A 27,389-nucleotide genomic window follows, 5' to 3' on the forward strand; every position below is an offset into this window, starting at 1 on the left:
TGTTTGATTGGTGTACTCTTCTTTTGATTTTATTTATAATTTTGAACCGTTACCTCCCGTGGTGGCCCTGATGAGGCAGAAAAGCAGATTATAAGTTTTGTAAATGAAGAAATTACAGTTTGGGGCAAACCTCAAAACAACTGTTGTGGGGGGGTATTGTTCTTAGGAAAGTGGTGATTTTAATATTGTTTGTGTATTTTGGTTTTGTTAACCGCTTTGTGCCTCAGAGAAGTGGCTTATAATTACTCAGCTGAATAACGTTGCAGTCAGTCTTTGCAGCGCTTTCCCCTCTCTCCCTTAGCCTGTTGTCGATCCTGATGGATACTCTTCCACAGCTCTCTTTTGTGGTTCATTTAGCTTCATCATCCTTCTCTGGCAATGCATTTTGTTCCTTTTATTTATTTAAAATAGTGATGCATTTGCCTTTATCCTGAGCATCCTGGGAGCCATGCCCAGTTTTCTCGTAGAAGATACAAGCTTCCTGTTCTGCCTTCCACACAGGCATGCAGACTTGTCCAGTTGCATTTGCTTCTTGCTCTCTGTTTCTTGAGTTTGCTTCTTGCTCAGCAATCAAGACTGCTTCGGGGGAGAGGCTGTGGCTGAGATCAGAACGGCACAACTTTAGTCCAGAGCTCTGGATCTGCCACGAAAGTTCTCCAGCATCCGCCCTTGGAATAATAAAAATTTGACGAGGCAACATGCTGAATTCGTCTCCCACCCATGAGAAGGGCTTTCTCCAGGCTAGGCTTGAAAATGTGCGGTGATGATGATGAAGACGACATTGGATTTATATTCCGCTCTCCACTCAAGAGTCTCAGAGCGGCTCACAGTCTCCTTTATCTCCCGCCCTCCACTCTGAATTTCAGAGTCTTAGAGCAGCTCACAATCTCCTTTATCTTCTTTTCCCACAATGGACACCCTGTGAGGTGGGTGGGGCTGAGAGGGCTCTCTCAGCAGCTGCCCTTTCAAGGACAACCTCTGCCAGAACTATGGCTGACCCAAGGCCATTCCAGCAGATGCAAGTGGAGGAGTGGGGAATCAAACCCGGTTCTCCCAGATAAGAGTCCACACACTTAACCACTACACCAAACTGGCTCTCTGAAGGGCTTGGGGAGACGAGAAGGTGGGTAGTGAAAGTGCGAGGTTAGAAAGGAAGTGGGAATCAGAGAGGGCAGAAGCTTTCTCTCACATCATGGCTAGACCAAAACCAGAAAGGGGGTGGTGAACGTGTGAGGTTCGAAATGTGGTGGTTCTGAAGGAATCAAAGAGGGCAGAAACTTTGTCTTGTGTCATGGCTAGACAAAAACATGTTAGCATTTCCCCCGGGTATTTTCAGGCACGAATTGAGAATTTAGGCTATGTGTCTTGCAGGACTAAAGCTGTCAAACCCTTTGGGCTGTGTACTAATTTTAACCAAAAGTTAATAGAGGCTAGACTTACCCTAGCTTCCACCTTAACTAACCCTGACTCAAGACGTAAACTGGCATTGGACACACAACTTGGAACCTGGAATGAAGCTCTCAGGAATCTTGATGGGACTTTTTCTAGAGGAGCAAAGTGGGAAGCGGAAGGTCCAAGTATTGTCCCATACATTAATTGGGGCAATGCTTTTGCTAAAAAAACCCGTAAAGCTGCTGGTGCATACATGCCTCCTTTGTTACAAGCAAATTTAAGAATACCCTGTGCAGTTTTCTGGCCAATTGTTGCAGCATAATCATGGTGGGCAGTTCTACTCCCAGAAGAATGAATCAATACCCCTAAATATTTAAAATAGGATATTTGTTCTAGCCCAGGAGTGTCAAACATGCAGTTTGGGGGCCGAATCAGGCCCCCGGTGGGTTCCTATCAGGCCCCCGAGCAACTGGCTGTCATCTGCTTCTTTCTCCCTCTCCCTTGCTTCCTTCTGCATCACAGCTTGCTTTGCCAGGCTTGCTCAATTGCACTGGAGCTACAGAACAAAACCTCTATTTTCTCCGTTGGCTGAGGCTCTTCCCTTTGCGAGGAAGCGGGGGAGGAATAGCTTGCTTTGCCAGGCTCTCTCAATGACACAGCAGAGCTACTGATAGTGGGAGAAATACAAAGAAAGCACCTTTAAGACCAGTGCTAGATCAAGCCCTGTGGAGGCCCCTAGGCAGTCAAAATCTTGCCCCCCCTCACAAATTGTCTCAGAGTCTGAGCACCCACCCCGCTGGCCCCCGCTGCAGCCTGTAGGCACCTTCTTAAAAGCCCCTTTTACTAACCTGCGGGGGAGAGGCAGAGAGAGGCAAACTTGGCAATGACGCCAGCAGCAGCCGCACCAGGCAAGTTGGGCAAAGAGCAGCTTAGTTGCTGGCTGCACGTGCAGGCTGGAAGGGCTGCAAGCAGGGAGGAATACCAGGGGGGGGGGGGGAGCCAGCTGAGGGGCCCTAAAGGTGTAGGTATCTCTGCTACCTTATCTTAAATAGATACACACATGGCCTGGCTTGACCCAACCAGACATGGCCCGGCCCAGCAAGGTCTCATTTATGTCAGATCCAGGCCTCATAGCAAATGAGTTCAGCGCCCCTGTATCTAGCCTATGAGCATTGATATACCAAGACCTTAGATTTCAATGCGCTGGTATTGGAAGAAGAACCAAGGCAATGAGGGGCCAGGAAACTGCTGTCAAACCCTTACCAACTTGTGGTGATCCCTGAGGGTTTCCGAGGCAAGAGGCATTCAGAAATAGTTTGCCATCGCTTGCCTCTGCATAGTGACTCTGGCATTCCTGGGTGGTCTCCCATCCAAATCCTAGCCAGAGCAACCCTGCTTAAACTTCCAAGACCTGGCGAGATCCGACTAGACTGGACCATTCAGATCAAGATGAAAACATGTGTGAAGTGCAGAGTACACGAGTAAAAGAGGCAGGAGCATCGGCTGCTGTTTTGCCCATAGCGCCGTGTGGTGCGTCTCATCTGCACTTAACCTCTCAGCGTCTTAGAGGTTCCCTAGCTGCATTGCCTCGTTCAGCCTTGAGTTAATGTTTGTGATGGTGATGATGGAGTCTTACCTCAATGTAATTGTGAGAGAAAACTTGGTAAAACGTTATACAGGTAGCACTAACTGTTTGCTTTAGTGGTTAGAATGGAACAGAGCTGCATTGTGTTCCTCCAGACCAGGGGTGGCCAAACTTGCTTAATGTAGGAGCCACATAGAATAAACATCAGATGTTTGAGAGCCACAAGACATGAACATCAGGGGAGGGAAGGAAGGAAGGAAGATTGGAGAAGGAGGTGGAAAGAAAGCAACTTTAACTTTAAGCACATTCTCCAAGCCACCAGCTGGCTTGGCTTGGAGAAGCGATTTAAAGAGACAAATGCCTTCTTCAAGCCAGCCAACAGGGTGATGGGGCTTCAAGAGCCACACAATATGTGTGAAAGAGCCACAGCTTGGCCACCGCTGCTCCAGACCATTATCCGGGCTTGGATGCTCTTGTAATCCTGCTTGTGTCCCTTTCAGTCCCTTCAAGCGCTACAACTGGGAAGTAGGGGCAGACTGTGTCCTATGCCCCTTCAGCCTCCTTTTTCTTTTCTCCGGACAGTTTCTCTACTGCTGCGGCCATGTCCGACTTTGTGGAGAGCGAAGCTGAGGAGTCTGAGGAGGAGTACGACGAGGACGGGACAGTTGTTCCCAGAACAAACAAGAAGTTTGTGCCGGAAGAAGATGGTGAGTTTGCGTTGCTTCTCTTCAGCGGCTTGTGGGCGTTCAGCCATAAGGGGCTGTGGCATCCTTCTTAGAATCTGCCTGAAGAGGCAATAAACTGTAGCATCCACACTGTCTTGTGCGATCAGAAAGCCTGTTGCGGTGCATTTGTTTGCTTGGTGCGTTTTAATCCTGTCCTTCGCCCGAGGATCTTAGGATGATGCACATTGTTCTTTCCTCTTCTGATTTATTCTTGCAGCGACCCGACAAATTTCACGGCAGAGTAGGGATTTGAAGTTGTGCGTCCCGTTCCATACCTGGCGAGTTGGGCATTGGGGCTCAAGGGGTTGTGGGCAGACAAAGAACAAGCAGGGTCCGGGTCCAAGGGCCGGGTCCAGAGCTGGAGGTTAGGAATCGCCGCTTGAGGCTGGCAGGGCCTACGGAACCGGAGCTTAGCAAATAAGCTGCTCTCCAGACTGAAACACAAGCTGGTTGACCGAAGGTGCTGAACTAGCAAAGAATGAGGCAGCTGCCAAATTATATAGGAAACGGGGGGCCTCGCCCTTTCCTGTAGCCAAGCCTAGATCTCTGAACCTGCCAAGATCTTAGAAAGTTGCGTCTTTCTCCTGAGAGAGGTTGGAGCATGGGAGGCCCCAAGCTGCCTAGCATGTTTGTCTGGTCCAGGCTTTATCTCTAGCCCTCGCACTTCTGTGTTCCTGAGGGAGGTGAAAACATGAAGCTGTGTTACATTGAATTAGACCATTGGTCCATCAAGATCAATGTTGCCTACTCAGACAGGCAGCAGCTCTCCAGGGTCTTAGTTCGAGGTCCTTCCCATCACCTGCCATCTTGTTGTTTCGACTGGAGGTGCAGGGGATTGAACCTGGGGCCTTCTGCATGCAAAGCAAATGCTCTGCCCCTGAGCCGTGGCCCCTCCACTGCTGGAGATGGACAGGTCCACATGGGGGTTCATGGTCTGCTGGTTCTGAGGCCGTTTGAATGGGAGCTCTGCTGTTGGGAGAGGAAGTGTGGAGTCTTTCCCTGGAGTTTCCAGAATGCATGACGCTTTGGGCATAGTGGGGGCCACGGGAAACTCCTATTCTTCTTAGAGGCAGGCCGGACTAGGGCATTCTGTTGAGCCTTAAGGAATCACAAGATAGTTTGTTTTTGAAAGCTTTCAGTGTATGTTGCATCTAAATGTGCCAGCTTCTGGAAGAATGTGATCCAAGCCAGTTGCTTGGGTCGGAAAAGCCATTTACTCTGCTGTCCACATGCGGTTCCATTCGCAACTCGGCATGTATCTTTGGTCTTTCAGGGCAATGATGCAGCTCCCTAGAAGATGAGGAACAAATTCCTCACGCTTCTGCCACTGGGAAGCATCTCTTTCCCTTGCGTCTGTTGGTAACATCAGATGCTCGGTTTGATTCTCTCTCCCCCCCCCCTCTGTTTTTTTGCTGCCACTTTCAGATGAGGAAGAAGAAGAGAACCTGGACGATCAGGATGAGCAGGGGAACCTGAAGGGGTTCATTAATGATGATGACGATGAGGAAGAGGAGGAAGAGGAAGAGGCCAGCGATTCAGGAGATTCTGAGGATGATGTCGGTCATAAGAAGAGGAAGCGCAGTAAGTGTTGGGCAAGGGTCAGCGGACCAGGCCTGCTTTGGGGGTGTCTTGCTACTATTCTTGGTGGGTCAGGGTTGCCGTTTTGCCTTTATCTTACCCTTTGTACTGGGAGGGGCTAGACTACGGCCTCTTCTTCTCTCCCCTCCCCCCCCCCCCGTTCCTTGTTTGGGCAGACAGGTGGCAGTTTGACCTTTCTCTTACCAGATTTTGATGACCGCCTCGAGGATGATGATTTCGACCTCATCGAAGAAAACCTGGGTGTCAAAGTTAAGCGAGTAAGTTTGGAACCCCCTGGTGATTTCCGTACCATACTTGATGCGGGAGAATGGAAGGCTTAAGAAAGAAGCTATACTTAGCTATTGGCTAGTTCTGCTTGTAGAGAGCTTGGAAGTTATGACCTCGTGCTCTCTGAAATGTGAGTTCTTAAGCAGATGGCCCAATATTTGTGCCTCGTGGCAATGCCACCTCAAGGATAGTGCAATATGGCTTGGGTGTTGCTGGGCCCAAAGGTACCCTCAGCTGCCTACTTGCCCTCTTGCCAGCCGGTGCCCTAAGGACATTAGAGAAGCCATGTTGGGTGACGCCCAGGGCTTTTTTTGTAGCAGGAACTCCTTTGCATATTAGGCCATGCCCTCCTGATAAAGCCAATCCTCCAAGAGCTTACAAGGCTCTTTGTACAGGGCCTACTGTAAGCTCTTGGAGGATTGGCTACATCAGGAGTGTGTAGCCTAATAGGCAAAAGAGTTCCTGCTACAAAAAAAGCCCTGATCAGGCCAGTGGCCCATCCAGTCCAACACTCTGTCACGCAGTGGCCAAAAAACCCAGGTGCCTTCAGAAGGTCCACCAGTGGGGCCAGGACACTAGAAACCCTTCCACTGTCCCCACCCCACCCCCACACATGCAATCCCCAAGAATACAGAACATCACTGCCCCAGAGAGAGAGTTCCATCTATATCCTGTGACTAGTAGCCACATCTGCTATAGGAAGTCCTATCAGGGCCCAAGGTGTTGGTGAAGCTCCAGAGCAACTGCTTTCTTAGTCACGTGTCTTCCTTGTGCACCTTCTCCTATGAGTGGAGTGGGCAGGGGGAGGGTTGCCCCTTGGGGGAAGTAGGAAATGTGCAACTTTGTCTCGAGGGCTTAGAAATTCAACAAGATGTGCCTCTCGGCAGCAAAAATTCAGGCGGCTGCGAAAGATGTCGGACGATGAGGACGACGAAGAGGAGGATTATGGGAAGGAGGAGCACGAGAAGGAAGCCATTGCTGAAGAAATCTTCCAGGATGGGGAGGGAGAGGAGGGGGTTGATACAGTTGAAGGCCCCATCGGCCCTGCTGATGATGAGGAAGAGGAGGAGGAAGACGAGTCTGGTAGGTATTGACAGCACGCCAGGTTCTGTATGGGGGTGTTTGTGAAATGGCAGAGAGGGCCAAGATGTGTTCCAGAGGAGACCAGAGTTCTGTGTCCCTGCCCCAGTATACATGGGTTGAAGAATCTGGCCAGTGGATTCACAGACAGAATCCAAATGTATGTAGGAGATTAATTTTCCTCCCCAGTAGGTACAACTCTGCATCCCTTCATGGTCCCTGGCCAATAAATCAACAATGCCCAGAGCTTCCTGAAATGGGAAGGGGCCTTTGAACTTTGCTTGGTGCTTTCTTTCTTTAGACATTGACGATTTCATTGTTGACGACGACGGGCAGCCTTTGAAGAAGCCCAAATGGAGGAAGAAGCTCCCTGGCTGTACAGACGCGTAAGTCAGGATGAGAAGGGTTGTGACTCTCTTCTGTCTTTAAGCCCGTTTCTTCAGAGAGAGCTGTCTGCAGAGTGGAAGCCCCCTTGAGAGCCAGTTTGGTGTAGTGGTTAAGTGTGCGGACTCGTATCTGGGAGAACTGGGTTTGATTCCCCACTCCTCCACTTGCAGCTGCTGGAATGGCCTTGAATCAGCCATAGCTGTCCCAGGAGTTGTCCTTGAAAGGGCAGGTGCTGTAAAAGCTCTCTAAGCCCCACCTGCCTCATAGGGTGTCTGTTGGGGGGGAAGAAAGGTAAAGGAGATTGTGACTGCTCTGAGACTTTGAGATTCAGAGTATAGGGTAGGGTAGAAATCCAATATCATCTTTTTTGCCAGAGCCGGGGGATTCTGACAGCCACTTGTGTGATGCTTTTGGTGGGAGGATGGGTTGCCTGGGGCCAGGTGTTCACGGGTGGCTCTACCCCAGGAAGCATATCACAGGCAAGATCCCACAGAGCACCTATGAGGCTGAATCTGAAAGTCTTTTGTTGCATTCTCCAGCGCTTTGCAAGAAGCTCAGGAGATCTTCGGAGTAGACTTTGACTATGACGAGTTTGAGAAATACAACGAGTACGACGAGGATCTGGAGGAGGAATACGAATACGAGGCTGACGAGGCGGAAGGAGGCGAGACTCGCGCCCGGGCCAAGAAGGCCACCAAGAAGCGGGTCAGTCGCCGCAGCATTTTTGAGATGTATGAGCCCAGCGAGCTGGAGAGCAGCCACCTGACAGACCAGGACAATGAGATTCGGGTGACGGACATGCCTGAAAGGTTCCAGGTGAGGATCTCTGTTTCTCTGCTTGCTTTTCTCTCCTCGTTCTTCCAACTGTTGCATGTATAGAACACAGTTTCTACTTACATGGGTTTCAGAAGCAAGGCTCACTTCTTGTGTTCTGTTTTCCTTTCTTCCAGCTGCGCTCCATTGCTGTGAAGAATGCGGAAGACGATGAGCTGGAGGAGGAAGCCGATTGGATCTTCAGGAATGCTTTTGCAATGCCCACCATCTCCATGCAGGTAAGATTTGTCGTCGTGAAGTGCTTTTCCTGTTCTAGAGAGCCCAGGGCTGTCCAAGTTGGGCCCCTCTGCTCAAGCTGCAAAGGCAGGTTCCGGTTTTTTCATGGTTCTCTGGAGGGTGGTGTTGTCAACTGAACACAGCAGATTCTTTTGGCTTGCCCGTCTGCATGAGGTAAGGTAGAAGACTTATTAAGGAGAGCAAAGCGTGCAACAAGAGATCTAATCTGCAGAGCATAATCCCCCAGGAGATTCCCCCTATGAATGCCTTAAAATGAGTGGCAGTGCCATAATGCAGCTCCAGTGTGTTTGTACACTGGAACTGAGCCCTCTGAGAGCAGAAGAGGGAGGGTAACATCTGGATTTTCCGTCTCTGGCACCCAAATGTCTTGGAGCCAATCTGGGTGAACTTCACTGGGGAAAGCTACCCAGAGTGAGGCTAGCCAGCTGTATCAGTTTGGCAGGAGTGGCTGCAATTGGCTGTCTGTGTAGCCACCAGCTCCCTCTCTCCTAGGAAACTTCCGATTTCTCGGACCGCAGTCAGGCCGGCAGCAGCTTCAGCCGCAAGGGTCCCAGCACCATTCAGAAGATTAAAGAAGCCCTGAACTTCATGCGCAACCAGCATTTTGAGGTGAGTAGGGATGGAAGAACCCAAGCTCCTTTTCAGGTGACAACAGCTGAGGGAGAGCCGCAGGCCTCCTGGGAGGACCTCGCACATGCTGAACGTGGCTCCTCTCTCGTGCCTTCCTCTCCCTCACCAGAGGGTTTAATCTGGATGGGAGCACAATCACCTAACCTTTTCCCATTGCTCTCTGATCTGTCCCAGGTCCCATTCATAGCCTTCTACAGGAAGGAGTACGTGGAACCGGAACTGAACATCAATGACCTGTGGCGCGTTTGGCAATGGGATGAGAAGGTGAGTGCACACTCGGCAGTAAGAATTGATTTGTGATGGTGCGTGCTGCAGCTTAACTGTACCCAGCATGCCCAGGAAAGGAGCCAAACCAAAGGTTTTTTTTAAAGCAGGAACACAGTTCCGGCTGGCTTGGTGCCAGGCGTGTGTGGCCTGATATGCAAATGAGTTCCTGGTGGGCTTTTCTACAAAAAAGCCCTGCGCAAAACAATGGCGCTGTCAGGGAGTGTGGCCTGATATGCAAATGAGTTCCTGCTGAGCTTTTTCTACCAAAAAAGCCCTGCCAAAGAGTATTATGAATTCTTTCAAAGGGCAGCTGGTAGCTCCCTTTTCAGAATAAGGAGAAGCCAACCTTCCTCTGTTATTCAAACAGTTGGCCTGGGACTTCCTGGAGATGGGCCATGGGGTGCTGTAACAGTTTGAATTATGCCCCTTTGGGGCATGACTGTGGAAGTATCCAACCCCTTACCCCGTTCTGGCCTATCTGTAGCATTCATTGCCTTTTTTTCAACTAGAAAGAACCCATTTGACTAAGAAAATACCCCATGTTCTTCCTGAGCTTTCCACTTGTAGCCTTTTGGGACCCCTCCAGTTCATTTGCTGTTCTCATGTTTTGCTATTAGAAAGGAGCAGGGCTTTTTTTGAGCAGGAACACAGTTCCATCTGGCTTGGCATCAGGGTATGGCCTAATATACAAATGAGTTCTTTCTAGGCTTTTTCTACAAAAAAGAATGCTGAAAAGGACCGCCGAGAAGAGAGATCAAAATAAACCTCTTTTGCTCTCCACTTCCTTGTTTTAGTGGACCCAGCTGAAGATCCGTAAGCAGAACCTGACCCGTCTCTTTGAGAAGATGCAGGCTTACCAGTACGAACAGATCTCCGCTGATCCGGACAAGCCTCTGGCCGATGGAATACGGGCCCTGGACACCACCGATATGGAAAGGTACAGCTCCCCACTTCTTCATAGCCCTTTTATGCCATCATAACCGTTGTCACAGGCAAAACCCAAAGGGAGGAAGCTCAGCAGCCAGGAGTAAGGATACTTGTATTAACCTGTGCCCAATTACCTGTATCTGTTCAAGCCTTTCCTATCTGCCCTAAGGAGAAATGTTCCTCTCAAACATGGCCGCTGGAAAAAAAAATTAAAAGCGGTCTGGTCCCTGGGTATCTTTTTCGAAATGTGTTGTGGCCGAATGACCTTTTATGGCATGGTTAAGAACAGCAGCAAGGAGGCTTGAGCATGTACATTTAGGTCCTTCGTAATTAGGGATTAGAGCTAACCCATTTCATAAAAGGTAATTGTTTTTGATGTCAGCTTCGTTCAACTAGAGATACAGGTTTAGAGCAGCAGAACAAGCATCGCTGCATCCAGTCCTCGACTCACATCTAGACATTGCGTCTAGCAAGGTCTAGTGAGATAGCAAGGACTTTATCAAATAACAAAATTCCATCTGGGTCAGAGGCAGAGCGAGAGAGAGAGAGAGAATCTATCAAAATCTATTTTCAAAATGGGAAACTCTAGTAGGGGCTCACCCGTCACGTCTCATCTGAACACCCTCTTCCCTGAACTGTACCTTGCTCCTGTCGGTATGCTTTTTCACTAGGTGCAGACAAGCTGAGCTTTTCAGGTGTGGCTGCATTGGGAAAACACAGCTTGAGCAGTCTGCAGAGCAGAATCCTTGGTGTCCTACCCCCATAAGCTGTGCAAATCCGCCCTTTTCAGATGATGTTTGCTGGCTGACTTTTGTATGTTACCCGTGGTATTTAGCCTTCTGCTGGACAGCTGAAAGCTCTTGATGGCTGTGAATTTGTTCAAATGATCAATTATTTTCCTCTTTGATATTTTATGTCTGACTATTTTTAACTGATTTTATTTTGACTGGTTTTTAAAGTTGCTTCGTAAACGGATAGGTGGGATATAGATTTTGAGTGAATGAAATGCCATAACGAGGCTGCTTTGTGTCCTGTAAGGCTGAAGGATGTGCAGTCCATGGACGAACTTAAAGATGTGTACAATCACTTCCTGCTGTACTACGGCCGAGACATCCCCAAGATGCAGAACGCAGCCAAAGCCAACCGCAAGAAGCACAAGCGCATCCGGGAGGATGGAGAAGAGGAGGAAGGTTTGCATTGAGCTCTTACAGACTTTAGGCAGCCAGGTTTCCTCTTCCTTTATACACCCTTGGAGACTGGGCAGAGTCATGGGCAGCGCAGCAGGCCTCAGCAAAGGGGCAAGTGATGGACTCTGCAAGTAAAGTTTTAGCTCCCAGGCCCTCATTTTTCACCTTGTTTCTCACTTTTCTCCCCCTGCCCTTTCATCCACATGAGAGATCTTATGCCTTGTTCACACATGCAAGAGAATGAGCCACCTGGGTGCAATGAAAGGCCTTGCCCATCCCTCAAGGCTGCCACATAATTTGGGAACCAAACTTTAGTGCTATGCCAGCAGTAAAACGTTAACCCTGAATTTGCTGGCGAACTCCCCAAAAAAGAAATCTGACCTCAAATGATCCCCATTTCATTTGATTCCGTGTTCTACTGTGGCTGGCTTCTCAGCTTTTCCCTGTTCCCACTGCAATGTGTGTTTCCAGCTATCATTTCCTGCTTTTCCAGGGGAAGGAGAAGATGCAGAAGATGAAGAGCAGAAGGGGCCTGAGCTCAAGCAGGCATCCCGCCGGGACATGTATACCATCTGCCAAACCGCTGGTCTAGGTAACGGCTTACATTCTCACCTGGTCTCCTGTAGACTTCTGAAATAAAAATGTAAGAGAAGCCATGTTGGATCAGGCCAATGGCCCATCCAGTCCAACACTCTGTGTCACAGTGGCCAAAAATGTTTTTATATATATATATATATATATATATATATACATATATACATATATATATATATATATATATATACCCACACACAAGCACACACACTGTGGCTAATAGCCACTGATGGACCCCTGCTCCATATTTTTATCTAACCCCCTCTTGAAGCTGGCTATGCTTGTAGCCGCCACCACCTCCTGTGGCAGTGAATTCCATGTGTTAATCACCCTTTGGGTGACAAAGTACTTCCTTTTATCCGTTTTAACCCAACTGCTCAGCAATTTCATCGAATGCCCACGAGTTCTTGTATTGTGAGAAGGGGAGAAAAGTACTTATTTCTCTTCTTTCTCCATCCCATACATAATCTTGTAAACCCCGCAATGTGTCGGCCCCATTTCTGGAGGATCTGGACCTGCACCCAGCAGCTTTTACTCTTTGTTTTGCTACTGCCACAGATGCAGTCTGGTGGAAAGGACTAACGACTCCCTCCTTCACTGTTGTCTGGGACATCAGCAAGTGGGGAAGGGAGATGTATTCTGTGCCTTTAAAAAAATGGACACGACCTCAACACAATTGAAAAGAATGGAAAATCTCAATTATACTCCAGATTTCTTAGAAAAATAGTTCCCCTTTATTTCAAATGCAAAAGCAGCGGATGCTGTAAGACCATCTACATTTTAGACGATGTGTACATACTAAAAGAACAACCAGTAGATTTATTATACATTTATTTAGAAATGGTATGGAAATATCAGCAAAAAACTGAATTCTAAGATCTCACTTTTCATCTCACTAGTAAGGCAAAAGTTGTTTGAAAAACAAGTGGTCGCTTTTTTTTCTTAAGAAGTCCCTGTTGTAGACCTGTAACAATTTCAAATTCAAAAGTGAACTTAGTGTGCACGATTCAAATTTAGTGTTTCAAAACTCTCAATCCTGCTATCTTGATTTTAAAATAGCGAGCAGGCCTGCATGATTTCTCTGACCTTGTATAGTTTATTCTGGAGCATTTACTGATGAAGATAATAATAATAATTTTACTGATAATAGTAATTGGCAACAAGTGGTAACTGACTCATGGTGATCTTGGGACCATGGGGGTTCAAGGCAGGAGATGAGCAGAGGTGGTTTGCTGCTGCCTTCCTCTGTATAGTGACCCAGTCTTCCTTGATTGAAGCGGCCTCGTGGCGCAGAATGGTAAAGCAGCAGTACTGTAGTCCTGTGGTCTGAACTCTCTGCTCACGACCTGAGTTCGATTCCAGCGCAAGCTGGATTCAGGTAGCTGGCCCAAGGTTGACTCAGCCTTCCATCCTTCTGAGGTCGGTAAAATGAGTACCCAGCTTGCTGGGGGGAAAGCGTAGATGACTGGGGAAGGCAATGGCAAACCACCCCGTAAAAAGTCTGCCGTGAAAATGTTGCGAAAGCAACCTCACCCCAGAGTCAGAAACGACTGGTGCTTGCACAGGGGACCTTTCCTTTGCCTTCCTTGATTGTCCCATATCCACATACTAGCTGTGAGCAACCCTGCTTAGCTTCCAAACTCTGACAAGTATGGGCTAGTCAGGACTTTCCCTTAATTTTAGTTCTGCTGTTCCCAAAGGACAGGCGGTAAGATCTGCAGGACACTGACACCCTGCCCTGGCCTGACCTGACCATTGGGGGTTTTTTTTTCATCCCCCTCTTTAGTTTCTGTGAATGTAAGCACGCACTACTCACATACTTTCAAGGGTATCTTGAGGGCTAAATTTTTTTTCAAAAAATAGATATTCTAAAGAGGCTACATCTTACAAGCCTGAAGCTGTCCTGAGCAGTCAATAACTGCTGAGTCTTGCCCCTGACCTGGATCACCCAGGCAAACCCGATCTCATCAGATCTCAGAAGCTAAGCAGAGTTAACCCTGGCAAGTACTTGGATGGGAGAGCTCCTTGGAATACCAGCAGTCTGGAGGGCAGGGGCAGGCTCTATTCAGCCACCTCTCTGAATAGCCTCCAGTAGGGGTGGGTCACCAGAGGCTGCCATTACTCCCAGGTGCAGGCACACACACCACACACACAAATACTCTCCAACCTGCTCTCCCCCCCCCCTCCAAATTCTTATAGCCCAGACAAGCCCGATCTCAGAAGCTAAGCAGGGTCAACCCTGGCAAGTGTTTGGATGGGAGAGGTCCTCAGAATACCAGCAGTCGAAGACAGGGGCAGGCTCGATTCAGCCACCTCCCTGAATATCCTCCAGGCCCCCAGTAGGGGTCAGTCACCAGAGGTCACCATGACTTCCAGGCGCGGACGCGCACATAATTTTTAAAAAAAAACCTGTTGAGTCTCTTACCTCTTTGGAGACGTGTGTTTGGTTGCTGTGGTTTTGTGCTGAGTCCTTTGGGGAGCTGATCTTAAGACGACCCAGCCTTGCAGGGAATGGATTGGCTGCCATCCGGCCCCTTAAGCATTCTTGCTGGGCTTGCTACCTCAGGGAGGTACTGACCAGACATAACGCAGGAACTCAGGGCTCCCAAGTGCATACTTCCTGTGCTTGTGTCCTCAGATGGCCTGGCTAAAAAGTTTGGTCTAACACCGGAGCAATTTGGTGAGAATCTGCGCGACAGTTACCAGCGCCACGAAACGGAGCAGTTCCCAGCAGAGCCGCTGGAGCTGGCTAAGGATTACGTGTGCAGGTAAAGAGGGCTTGGTGAGAAGGGGAGTCCTCGCAGGGGCCCCAGTCCATCTGGAAGGTGGCATCACACACGCTGTACTCACACGGCTTTACCTCCGCAGCCAGTTCCCCACTCCAGAGGCCGTACTGGAAGGCGCCTGCTACATGGTCGCTCTGCAGATCGCTCGTGAGCCTCTGGTTCGGCAGGTCCTGCGGCAGACCTTCCAGGAAAGGGCCAAGATCAACATCTCCCCTACCAAGAAGGGCAAGAAGGTAACAGGACCCAGGCAACTCTTGGCATGGGTTTAGGGCTTTGAGTTCGGTGACCGTGTCCATTTATTCGGTGTAATTGCATCCGGCCTGGGCATGAGAGGTGGGGGGAGCCAGGTGCGGATCCCACGTGGATCAGCCTAGTTCATCTTGCAAGGTCAAGAGGGGAAAGTTAAGGGAAAGGAGAACCCCCTGCCACCCTGAGCTGCTCGGAAGAAGGGCGGGGTAAGAAGAAGACGACTGTAGATTTACGGGGGGGTAAGAAGATGACGACCCCCTGCCACCCTTTTCTCTGTATCAGAGTCTTACAATTACTTTATCTTCCTCCCCCACAACAAACACCCTGTGAGGTGGGTGGGGCTGAGAGAGCTCTCCCAGAAGCTGCCCTTTCAAGGACGAGCTCTGAGAGAGCTATGGCTGACCCAAGGCCATTCCAGCATCTGCAAGTGGAGGAGTGGGGAATCAAATCTGGTTCTCTCAGATAAGAGCCCACGCACTCAACCGCTACACCAAACTACGCCGAATACTACACCAGAAACACAGTAGAAGCAGTTTCTGGTCAGAGCGAGGCTTCTAGGCAAGCTTGGGCTCCAGGAAGTGTTTATGGCTAAAATGGAAAAGAGGCGTACAAGGCAAGCCATTGGGGGGGGGGTGGTCCTCCACTGGTGGAGAGGCTGGGGAAGGGTATAAATGGAGTAAATGAGACTGGCAAAAAAAGGGCTTTAAACAGCCCTACAAATAGACAAATCCTACACTGGGTTCCAGAGTTTGCCTGCAGCTGGAGAAGAGCAGTTGGGAACATGTGACATCCTGGAGGGAGGCACAAGGGCTAGAATAGTGTGCGCTGGGGGCTGGAATATCTGGGCCGGTTATCTGGGCCCCATGTGCTCCTGCAGGTGAACGTGAGCCGCTCCGCCTCAAAGTCTGTTCCTTCCACCCCTCAATGACAGGACATAGACGAAGCCCATTACGCGTACTCCTTCAAGTACCTGAAGAACAAGCCTGTCAAGGAGCTACGGAATGACCAGTTCTTGAAGATGTGCCTGGCTGAAGAGGAGGGGCTCCTGACCATAGACCTCTGCATTGACATGAAAGGCGTCGAGGGGTGAGTCTCCTGCCGAAGGGTGGGCTGCTACAAATCCCTCATTCAGGGGATCGTACTGCACTAATGCATTTAGGCGAATTATTCCGATTCCAGTTGCAGAGGGCAGCCACATTGGTCTGCTAGAGAACAGCTGGATTCGGGTCCAGCAGCACCTTGGAGACCAACAAGATCAGGCGGGTGTAAACTCTCAGGAGTCGAAGCTCCGAGGAAGCGAGTATTGACTCTGGAAAGCTTACATCCCAGCCCTGACCTGGATAATCCCAGACAAGCCCTGTCTCATTAGATTTCATAAACTAAGCAGGGATGACCCTGGGATGGGAGACCTCCAGGGAATACCAGGATCAGGAGGCAGAGGCAGGCTATCTGGCCACTTCTCTGAACATCCTCCATGCCCCAGTAGAGGTTGCCGGAGGTCGCCATAACTTCCAGGCATAGGCACACACACACAAATGAAAGCTGATATCCCCAGAATCTTGTTTGACTTACAGTATGTCACAGAAGTGAGTGCGCCCCCTCACATTTTGTAAATATTTAAGTATGTCTTTTCATGTGACAACACTGAAGAAATGACACTTGGCTACAGCGTAAAGTAGTGAGTCTACAGCTTGCATCTACGGCTCCGAATTGTGGGTTTTATACCGTCATTACCTGCGACTCCTTGAGCGCTTTCATCAGCGCTGCCTTCACAACATCCTCAACATCCACTGGAGTGACTTTGTGACCAACACTGAAGTCCTCAAGCGGGCGGAGGTTACAAGCATCGAGGCAGTGCTGTTGAAGACGCAGCTGCGCTGGGCAGGGCATATTTCCAGGATGGAAAACCACCGCCTTCCCAAGATTGTCCTGTATGGCGAACTTTCCACCAGCCATCGAAATAGAGGGGCACCAAAGAAGAGGTACAAGGACTCCTTGAAGAAATCCCTTGGTACCTGTTACATCAACCATCACCAGTGGTCTGACCTAGCCTCAGATCGCAAAGCATGGAGGCACACCATCCACCAGGCTGTCTCTTCCTTTGAGAACGCACGCATAGCTGGTCTTGAGGACAAAAGGAGATTGAGGAAGAATCGCACTGCTACAGCACCAACCCCAAATCAGACTTTTCCCTGCAGCCACTGTGGCCGGACCTGCCTGTCCCGCATTGGTCTTGTCAGCCACCAGCAAGCCTGCAGCAGACGTGGACTACTGCACCTTTCTTAAATCTTCGTTTGCGAAGTCAAGCCGAGAGAGACAGCTTGTATAACAGCGTATACGTGCTGTTCCCTCAAAATTACGCATCACACAGCCATTAATGTCTAAACTGCTGGCAACAAAAGTGAGTACATCCCTAAGTGATAATGTCCAAATGGGGCCCAAAGTGTCCCTATTTTGTGTGGCCACCATTATTTTCCAGCACTGCCTTAACCTTCTTGGGTATAGAGTTCACCACTGCTTTACAGGTTGCCACTGGAGTCCTCTTTTATTCCTCCATGACGATGTCACATAGCTGGTGGATGTTAGAGACCTTGCGCACCTCCACCTTCCCTTTCAGGATGCCCCACAAATGCTCAATAGGGTTTAGTTCTGGAGACATGCTTGGCCAGTCCATCACAGTACATGTTGGCACTCATGGTTCCCTCGATGAACTGTAGCTCCCCAGTGCCATCAGCACTCATGCAGCCCCAGACCATGACATTCCCACCACCATGCTTGACTGCAGGCAAGGCACACTTGTCTTTGTTCTCCTCACCTGGTTTCCGCCACACATGCTTGACACCATCTGAACCAAATAAGTTTATCTTGGTCTCACGGACCACAGGACATGGTTCCAGAAATCCATGTCCTTTGCTTGTCTGCAGCAAACTGTTTGCGGGCTTTCTTGTGCATCATCTTTAGAAGAGGCTTCCTTCTGGGACGACAGCCCTGCAGACCAATTTGATGCAGAGTGAAGCATATGGTCTGAGCACTGAATAATAATACATTTATTCTTATATCCCGCCCTCCCCCACCGAAGCGGGCTCAGGGTGGCTCACATGACCCCCCACCCTTTCAACCTCTGTAGCAATGTCATGGTCTGGGGCTGCATGAGTGCTGCTGGCACTGGGGAGCTACAGTTCATTGAGGGAGCCATGAGTGCCAACATGTACTGTGACATACTGAAGCAGAGCATGATCCCCTCCCTTTGGAGACCGGGCCTCAGAGCAGTATTCCAACATGATAATGACCCCAAACACACCTCCAAAACGACCACTGCCTTGCTAAAGAAGCTGAGGATAAAGGTGATGGACTGGCCAAGCATGTTTCCAGACCTAAACCCTATTGAGCATTTGTGGGGCATCCTGAAAGGGAAGGTGGAGGTGCGCAAGGTCTCTGACATCCACCAGCTATGTGACATCGTCATGGAGGAATAGAAGAGGACTCCAGTGGCAACCTGTAAAGCGCTGGTGAACTCTATGCCCAAGAAGGTTAAGGCAGTGCTGGAAAATAATGGTGGCCACACAAAATAGGGACACTTTGGGCCCCATTTGGACATTATCACTTAGGGATGTACTCACTTTTGTTGCCAGCAGTTTAGACATTAATGGCTATGTGTTGCGTAATTTTGAGGGAACAGCACATTTACGCTGTTATACAAGCTGTAGACTCACTACTTTACACTGTAGCCAAGTGTCATTTCTTCAGTGTTGTCACATGAAAAGACATACTTAAATATTTACAAAATGTGAGGGGGTGTACTCACTTCTGTGACATACTGTATAACCCATGGGGTGGTTGATTTGTACAGGCTCCTGTTGGGAAGAATCCACTTTAAACAGCACATTTTAAGAACCGGTTGGATGTGGTGGTTAAGTGCGCAGAGTCTTATCTGGGAGAACCGGGTTTGATTCCTCACTTCTCCACTTGCAGCTGCTGGAATAGCCTTGAGTTAGCCATAGCTCTCGTAGGAGTTGTCCTTGAAAAGATAGCTTCTGGGAGAGTTCTCTCAGCTCCACCTACCTCACAGGGTGTCTGTTTTAGGGAGGGGAAGGTAAAGGAGATTGTGACCTCTCTGAGATTCAGAGTATAGGGTGGGATATAAATCTAATATCATCTTCATTTCTTTGGAATCCAGATGCTTAAAACTCTTAGCATTTTGAATTTCTGCACATTCCTTCCTTACCTCCCTCCCTCCCTCCTTCCTTCCTTGCAGCTCTCAAGCATCTGATGCTTATTCTATGTAGCCCTTACATTAAGCAAGGTTGGCCACCCCTGGTCTAACCTTCAACCTTCCCTTTCAGTTATGGCAGCGACCAGACCTATTTTGAAGAGATTAAGCAGTTCTACTACCGGGACGAGTTCAGCCACCAGGTGCAGGAATGGAACCGGCAGCGCACCTTAGCCATCGAGCGGGCGCTCAACCAGTTCCTCTATGTCCAGATGGCCAAAGAGCTGAAGAACAAGCTGCTGATGGAATCCAAGGAGTGTGTGATTAAGGTGAGTAATGTGTGATTAAGGTGGGCCTGCAGGAGAGGGAGATTAAATGCTGAGTGGCAGCTTCCACCAGGAGTCAGCCCAGGTGGCTTTCCAGAAAGAGACAAGGACCATACGCTTGCCAGGGGGCTCTTTTGCCCCACAATAATGTCTTTTCTCTGCCAACCATGCCCCTTCAGAGCTTTGAAAGCATGAATCTCAATATGCAGGATAAAGGCTTGCAAAGCTAATTGGTGGGTTTGATTTGCATAATGCTGAATACAGAAGTGAGTGCTGAGCAGGGCTTATTTTGTAGGGAAAAGTCCAGCCGGAACTCATTTGCATATCAGACCACACCCCCTGATGTCACCATTGTTTCACACGGGGCGTTTATGTGAGAAAAGGCCCAGCAGGAACTCATTCGTCTATTAGGCCACACGCCTTGATGCCAAGCCAGTCGGAACTGCATTCCTGTGTGTTCCTGCTCAAAAAAAGCCCTGAGCCTATTGTAAAATATGTTATGAAAAACTCGCTACATGGGGGTCTCTATGCTAGTCAAGCCACGGAAGGGGGCTGAACTGCACTAGAGACAGGAGACTGTCTCTATGCTGATCGTGCCTTTCTAAATGGGACTCGGGACTTAGAATCTAACAGGGAAAATGTTGACAAATGGGATGAAGTCCCTGTTGGGACTTAGATTTTGCATTATGCTCTCTGCTTTATTGTAGAACTATGCTTTATACTTGACTAAATTCTAACTGTAACTTTATTCTGAAATGTATTTTTGCTTATCTCCACTTTCATTTATTTTAAGCCTTCTGTACAGAGTGTAACTTAAGTGTAACTTATTCCGTCATATGTATTAACCTTCTGATCACTATGGGTTGTTTGGGTTACTGAGGGTACAAGGTGTACAGAAGTAATCCTGCAGCAGTGTTGAGCAATACTCAAAGGTATTTTCACATATGCCGAATAATGCACTTCCAATCCACTTTCAGTGAACTTTGCAACTACTGGGAGGGAGGCAGTGTGGTGACCGTTCATCCTTGTGTTCCCCTCCTCCGTCTGGGGGCTGTCTTGCTTTGCACAGGAGAGTCACGGTGCCTCTTGCCTCCCCCCCCTCCCCCCCCCCTTTTGGTCAGGCCTGCAGCCGGAAGCTGAACAACTGGTTGAAGGTGGCCCCGTACCGCCCCGACCAGCAGGTGGAGGAAGACGACGACTTCATGGAGGAGACCCAAAGCAAAGGCATCCGGGTGCTGGGCATCGCGTTCTCCTCAGCAAGGTACTTGGAGGCAGTGCTGGATTCAGAGTCCCTTCCTGGCTCTCTCCGTCCCAACAAAGCGGCGGCTCTTGTTTTTCAGAGACCATCCTGTGTTCTGCGCCCTGGTGAACGGAGAAGGCGAGGTCACAGACTTCCTGCGACTGCCACACTTCACCAAGCGAAGGAATGCCTGGAGGGAAGACGAGAGAGAGAAGAAAGTGAGTGGAGGGTCAGGGAAGGGGGGAGGTTCATGCCCAGATGGTTTGGGGGGGGCGGGGCGGGAGGAGGAAGACATCCTTGAGGTTGGATCCAGTGATTTGTCTTTGGAAGGCACTGATGGCTGCAGATCTTTCCTGATGTCTCCATATGGGTCCCCTGAGAAAGGTGATTACCAGAATTCTGAGACCTTTGTGGAGTAATACTGACTCAAGTTGTGGGGCTGTAGTGAGAAGGGCGGAGGGTGGGGTGGAAAATGCTGTTCTGTGCTGATCGAAGAGGTAGCAGGAGGGGTTTTATCCCTTTCTCTGTTCTCCATGACTTGTGTAGCTGTCACTTTACATGGGTCCCATGACCCTGGGAAATCAGCTTTCCAGGGGTCAGGAAGGACTGCTGTGGGAAGGGAAAGATGGAGAAGATTCATGATCAAACCTTGCAGCTTCTCAAGTCAATTGTGCAGGTTTGCAGACTCTGGTGAGGAAGCTACCTGCTCGGTTTTCTTTGTGCCTCCGCTGCGGAAACTGGGCTGATTTCCGTCCTGGTTTTGTCAGGAGCCTGGACTTCCTGCTGCATGCAGACCTGGCTTGAGGAGCCCATCAGCTGAGACAGCATAGAGCTCTCTGTTTCTGCTGCCCCAGCTGATCCTTTCCTTGGTGTAGATAACCCAACTAAAAGCCAAAAAATAAAAATCAGCTTTTATTTGGGCTCACCTATATCAGTAGTTGAATCGGATCCCTTGGCTTCCTCCTTAGCTCTTCAGAGCCATCCTTTTCGAGGGGGGTTTCCTGTTCCTCCCAACATGGCTTCTCTTCAGCTCCTTTTCCCCTGCCTCGCATCTTCTGATATTATTTCAGCTCTGCTATCTTGCTGCTCCCTCAAAAACGCCCATTAATAGTTGTGGCCACCAGCCTGGAGGTGTCGACAGTGAAGGGAAAGCAGATCAAGCAGATGCATCGCAGGCCCTAACCGCAGCAGAAGCGCTCTATGATGCCAAGTGCCATCTCAGCCCACCACATCATTTCCAGCCAAAGGCAATATTTCATTGGAGACTGAGGCCAGAGAAGCCACTAAAGATGCCCCTCGTTCCCCCTAATCACAGCAGCTTTGCCTCAGCTGCTTATTAGAGATGTTCCTGGTCCCTCTGGTGAACCTCCTGGTTTTTGGGGGGCCACTGTGTAACGGAGTGTTGGACTGAATGGGCCACTGGCCTGATCCAACATGGCTTCTCTTACAACAGGGGTGGCCAACGATAGCTCTCCAGATGTTTTTTTTTTGCCTGCAACTCCCATCAGCCCCAGCCAGCATGGCCAATGGCTGGGGTTGATGGGAGTTATAGGCAAAAAAACATCTGGAGAGCTACCGTTGGCCACCCCTGGCTTACAATCTTATGTCTGGGGCAGTGATGCTCTGTATTCTTGATGTTTAGGTGGGGGGGGGGCAACAGTGGGAGGATTTCTAGTGTTCTGGCCCCCCGGTGGACCTCCTGATGGCACCTGGGTTTTTTGGCCACTGTGTGACAGAATGTTGGACTGGATGGGCCTCTGGCTTGATCCAACATGGCTTCTCTTATGTTCCAATAGGCAGCAGCCATTTTAGACACACAGCTCGTAACACCCTAACAGGGAGATTACTGTGACTCACAATAAGTCTCCCCCCCCCCCATTAAAAACAAGAGGCGCTTTGCATCCAGAGTTATCCCAGAGGCTAATATTTAAAATGACTAAAAGCTTTTCTTAAGGGCCTCATAGGAGTGGGAAAGAATTCAGAACTTAAGCTTAGTTGGTAGTGCAATCGATCTCCAATTCCGCCTCTGCCCACAGAGAGTCAAAAGTTTCCGACTCTCAAAGAGGGGCCAAAAACCTTCCTTGGAGCGCTTTGATGGAGACTGGCAAGTCCGTGTGCTAGCCCTGGATGGGAGCGCTAGCCCTGAAGAGGGAGAGACTTTGCTATCCCATGCCAGCAAATTGCACATCCAGCCTTCCAAGTTGAAGCAGAGCCCTAAAGGAGCGAGGGGAGCCAAGAAAGACCCTGGCACAGAATGAATCTGTGGGTTGTGATAATTCTGGCAAAGAAACGCTCAGGGGAGGGAGTCGTTTTTTCTCATGTGGCGCCTTCCATTTTACATCGTTCAGAGTTGAGGGTTTCTCTCCCATTTTAATGAATGTGATTTCTCTGCTGCAGGTCTCAGTGTTTTCCATGGGCTTTTCAGGCTCTGCAGAACCTAAAAGTTCAAGTTTTTCCCCTTACTTTAACTGTCCGTACTGTTCAAAAACCCAGTTACAGCAGAGTGGGCCGTTCCAGACTCTGTCAAGGGCTTTGCGCAGACAGCGGAAGCATTTTATGGTTTCGTGAATCCAGCAGTGGGTTCCTTTAGTGTTTGCAGCAGTAGAAACCCTGCTGTGAAGAAGAGCAGTGCCTAAACCCCCCGGGGATTTCCACTTAAAGAACCAGATCGCCAGGGCAAATGATCTGCCATTAAGAACATCACAGGAGCCTCCATCTCTGGCCATCAGGGCTGCAGCAGCAGGTCTATGGTATTTCCTGGTCTGTGGCGTTAGGGGGTTAAATTTCAAAAATGGCATCTCTTGCAACCAGTGTTCCCTCTAAGCTGAGCTAGTGTGAGCTGGCTCACAGATTTTTAGCCTCCAGCTCACACATTTTTGTCTTAGCTCAGGAAGAATGGCCCCAGAGCACGATAATTGATGCAGCAGCTCACAACTTGAATGCCAGGAGCTCACCAAGTAGAATTTTTGCTCACAGGACTCTGCAGCTTAGAGGGAACAGTGCTTGCAACTGGATCATTTCTTGCCATTCTGCAACGCAGGGCGAAGGGCAGGGCCTCAGACCTTTTGTAGCATGCGGCTGAAGAGCGGGAGTGTGCATCAAGACTTCCACCTTGCCTCAAAAAATCTAATCAGTGGTCTCCACGACAAGGCTATTTCTCCTGCTTTGTGCTCATCCAACAGTTAGGAAGGGCTTACTCCAGCAGCAGGGAATAGAGCCAAGCTCCATTAGAATTTTAACCCCTGCCTGAGTGGGGAAATGAGATACATATCCCACGTAAAGGACACCTTCTCCTGCATCCAGTATTCCTTTCTCTGTCGACCCTGCTCCCCGCACCCCTGCCCTGGCTTAGTTTAAGGCAGGGGTGACCAAACTGTGACTCGGGAGCCACATTTTGCTCTTTCACACATACTGTGTAGCTCTTGAAGCCCTTACTGCCCCATCAGCCAGCTTGGAGAAGACATTTGTCTCTTTAAATCACTTCTCCAAGCCAGCTGGCAGCTTGGAGAATGCATTTAAAGTTAAAGTTGCTTTCTTTATAAGAGAAGCCATGTTGGATCAGGCCAGTGGCCCATCCAGTCCAACACTGTGTCACACAGTGGCCAAAAAACCCAAGTACCATCAGGAAGTCCACCAGTGGGGCGAGGACGTTAGAAGCCCTCCCATTGTGCCCCCTCCAAGCACCAAGAATACAGAGTATCACTGCCCCAGACAGAGAGTTCCAGTTTTCCACCTCTTCTCCCTCCCCCCATCTGTTTGCTTTCCTTCTAGTCTTGTGGCTCTCAAACATCCGACATTCATGTCTTGAGGCTCTTGAGATATCTGACATTTATTCTACGTGGCTCTTATGTTATGCTAGTTTGGCTACCCCTACCCCTGGTTTTAGGTCACTGTTGTTCCTTTCATCAGCTTCCCTGTCTAAAAAGTAGGCATTCAGGTTCAAGTAAAACTATCCAGTCAGGTGCTCGAATAGGTTCTGCAGCTTCCTATTCTCAGGGCAGTGATGGGACTGTTGAGAGACAGCTCATGAACGCATAAGCTGCCTGACACTGAATCAGACCTTCGATCTATCAAAAGGCGTTATTGCCTACTCAGACTGGCAACCACTGTCCAGGGTCTCAGACAGAGATCTTTCCTATCACCTGTCACCTGATCCTTTTAACTGGAGGTGTCAGGAATTGAACCTGGGACCTTCAGCTCTATCACTGAACCACAGCCCTTGACCAGCCAATTAAATCCTCATCCAGAGCCTTCTGGCTGTCCTTTTGCCAGAGGCACCTGCCTTGGTGTTTCCTGCCCAAACATCAATGGTTGCTCAGCCACCAAAAGGCACCTCTCACCCAACCAGAGGTGCTAAAGGGAGCCGACCTAGAGGGTGTCTATCACACAGGCCTCCTTCCTCTTTGGTTACAGACTTGTTTATTGAGAAGGGCCTCTTTCCTGTCTTCTTCCTCCTTTAAGTCTTTAGTCTTTGCAAATCATGTCCTCATTGGTGAGGAGGTGGGAGAGGACAGCCTGTTTCAGGAAGGGGACCGTCCATCCAAGGAGGAACTTTGGCAGGAAGACCCAGGGGCTCAGCTAGGCATTCTTTCTGTAAAAGGAGCACTTCCTCTGTCCTAGGCCCAGGATATTGAATCGCTGAAGAAGTTCCTGCTTAGCAAGAAACCCCATGTTGTGACGATTGCCGGGGAGAACAGGTGAGAAATGTCGGCCTTGGGTCACCGTTTTCCATCTTGGCCCCAGCTAATGCCGTTTCTGAAGGGTGTTTTTCGCTCCAAAGTGCGCTTTGCATGTCGTGTCTGGCGGACACATGTTCTCAGTGTGAAATGGAGGGTCAAGCTACCTATACCTCCAGCTATAAAATGTACATCACTTATTAAAACACATACACAAATATGAATTTAAAGCAGTGTCTGAACGCCAGACTTGCATAAAATTGCCAGCCATATACAATTTCACAGATTTGATGGGCGTCTAATGGCTACACCAACCATACGCATTTCGGCCCCTAAGAGCCTTCCTCAGTGGTCAGTGAAGACATACAAAGGCCTGCGTCCAGGAATGGAATGGTAAAAAACCAGGTGCTGCTTCTAGAGTTATCAAATGAAAAGAGGGGGGGGGGGGTATTATAGACATTAATTTTTCAAATTTTTAACTTTAAAATTATTGTGAACTGTTGTTGCCTTGTATGATGTGTGGTTACTTGAGTACCTGGGTTTTTTACCATTCCATTCCTGGAAGTCCGAGGTAACCCCTTGATGCCACCTGCAGTTGTCTCCCTTCCAGGGTTACAGGTGGGATTGGGCTGCACATTGTCAGCCTTCTGCTCAGTAGATGGGAGTTGCCATCGGTAAAGCCCCGTGGCGCAGAGTGGTAAAGCTGCAGCGCTGCGGTCCGAGCAGATTTATAGTCTGCCCTTCCCCACAGTGGGCTCAGGACGGATCACAGACACAATAAAACAGTAACAATCCAACAATAAAACCATCAGTAGAAAATCAAAATATGAGGCATGGATGGCACAAAGCATTTTCTAAATTTAAGATCTAAATACCCCGAGTGTCATAGATGTCATAGCTGTAGGCCTGATATCTAGCCATCCAAATAGTTGGTCAGAGCAGGGAGATCTGTTAGATGATGTCAACAGTAAGGTGAGGACGCGCACTTGCCTCAGCCAAAAGCCCGGCGGAATAGCCCTATGGGGCCTACCGGAATGGTAGTAAATCCGGGAGGGCCCGAATCTCCACAGGGAACTGATTCCACCAGGTCGGGGCCAGGGCCAAGACAAGCCGGATGTCCTTTGAGCCAGAGATGGTCAGAAGATGTTGATTTGCTGATTGTAGCAATAGTATGTTTCAAGAAATGATGTACATTTTATAACTGGAGGTATAGGAAGAAGAAGAAGATATTGGATTTATATCCCGCCCTCCACTCCGAAGAGTTTCAGAGCGGCTCACAATCTCCTTTTACCTTCCTCCCCCACAACAGACACCCTATGAGGTGGGTGGGGCTGGAGAGGGCTCTCACTGCAGCTGCCCTTTCAAGGACAACTCCTACAAGAGCCATGGCTGACCCAAAGTCATTCCAGCAGCTGCAAGTGGAGGAGTGGGGAATCAAACCCGGTTCTCCCAGATAAGAGCCCGCACACTTAACCACTACACCAAACTGGCTCTCCAGCTTGACCCTCCGTTCCAGAGTGTAAATTAGGGTTGAGTCTTCCCCCGCCCCCTTTCCTTGTTGAATCCCTTTTCTCACCCGTGCCCTGTTCTTCGCCCCCCACCCCCTGTCCGCTGCCATTTCCAGGGATGCCCAGATGATGATGGAGGACGTGAAGCGCATAGTCCATGAACTGGAGCAAGGGCAGCAGCTTTCCTCCATCGGGGTGGAGCTGGTGGACAACGAACTGGCTACTCTCTACATGAACAGCAAAAAGTCCGAGGTAACCCCTTGATGCCACCTGCGGTTGTCGCCCTTCCTCCCTTCCAGGGTTACAGGTGGGATTGGGCTGCACATTGTCAGCCTTCTGCTCAGTCGATGGGAGCTGCCATGGGTAAAGCCCCGTGGCGCAGAGTGGTAAAGCTGCCGCACTGCAGTCCGAGCTCTGCTCACGACCCGAGTTCGATCCCGGCGGAAGCTGGGTTCAGGTAGCCGGCTCAAGCTTGACTCAGCCCTCCATCCTTCCGAGGTCGGTCAAATGAGTCGCCAACTTGCTGGGGGGGAAGTGTAGATGACTGGGGAAGGCAATGGCAAGCCACCCCGTAAAAAAGTCTGCCATGAAAACGTCGTAAAAGAGACGTCAAAGCAACTGGTGCTTGCACAGGGGACTGCCTTTACCTTTACATGCTGTGGCTTCTTGGTTTGTGTTTATGA

At 49.5% G+C, this 27,389-nt stretch overlaps 1 protein-coding gene across 1 annotated transcript in view; it reads left to right on the forward strand.

The window, feature by feature from the left end:
- The window catches only part of SUPT6H (SPT6 homolog, histone chaperone and transcription elongation factor), a 58,500-nt gene that overhangs the window by 5,673 nt on the left and 25,438 nt on the right, over positions 1–27,389 (forward strand). The window contains exons 2-21 of the mRNA XM_060258828.1: positions 3,560–3,684; positions 5,128–5,283; positions 5,488–5,558; positions 6,456–6,651; positions 6,950–7,034; positions 7,575–7,851; positions 7,986–8,087; positions 8,599–8,715; positions 8,911–9,000; positions 9,798–9,940; positions 10,969–11,120; positions 11,611–11,709; positions 14,350–14,479; positions 14,580–14,730; positions 15,678–15,832; positions 19,090–19,285; positions 20,404–20,543; positions 20,623–20,740; positions 25,143–25,219; positions 26,823–26,958. Of these exons, the coding sequence (XP_060114811.1) occupies positions 3,579–3,684; positions 5,128–5,283; positions 5,488–5,558; positions 6,456–6,651; positions 6,950–7,034; positions 7,575–7,851; positions 7,986–8,087; positions 8,599–8,715; positions 8,911–9,000; positions 9,798–9,940; positions 10,969–11,120; positions 11,611–11,709; positions 14,350–14,479; positions 14,580–14,730; positions 15,678–15,832; positions 19,090–19,285; positions 20,404–20,543; positions 20,623–20,740; positions 25,143–25,219; positions 26,823–26,958 (2,697 nt within the window). The 5' untranslated portion in view covers positions 3,560–3,578. The remainder of the gene's footprint in view (positions 1–3,559; positions 3,685–5,127; positions 5,284–5,487; positions 5,559–6,455; positions 6,652–6,949; positions 7,035–7,574; positions 7,852–7,985; positions 8,088–8,598; positions 8,716–8,910; positions 9,001–9,797; positions 9,941–10,968; positions 11,121–11,610; positions 11,710–14,349; positions 14,480–14,579; positions 14,731–15,677; positions 15,833–19,089; positions 19,286–20,403; positions 20,544–20,622; positions 20,741–25,142; positions 25,220–26,822; positions 26,959–27,389) is intronic.

The sequence above is a fragment of the Heteronotia binoei genome, chromosome 18 (assembly GCF_032191835.1).
Source record: "Heteronotia binoei isolate CCM8104 ecotype False Entrance Well chromosome 18, APGP_CSIRO_Hbin_v1, whole genome shotgun sequence".
NCBI classification, from domain to species: Eukaryota; Metazoa; Chordata; class Lepidosauria; order Squamata; family Gekkonidae; genus Heteronotia; species Heteronotia binoei.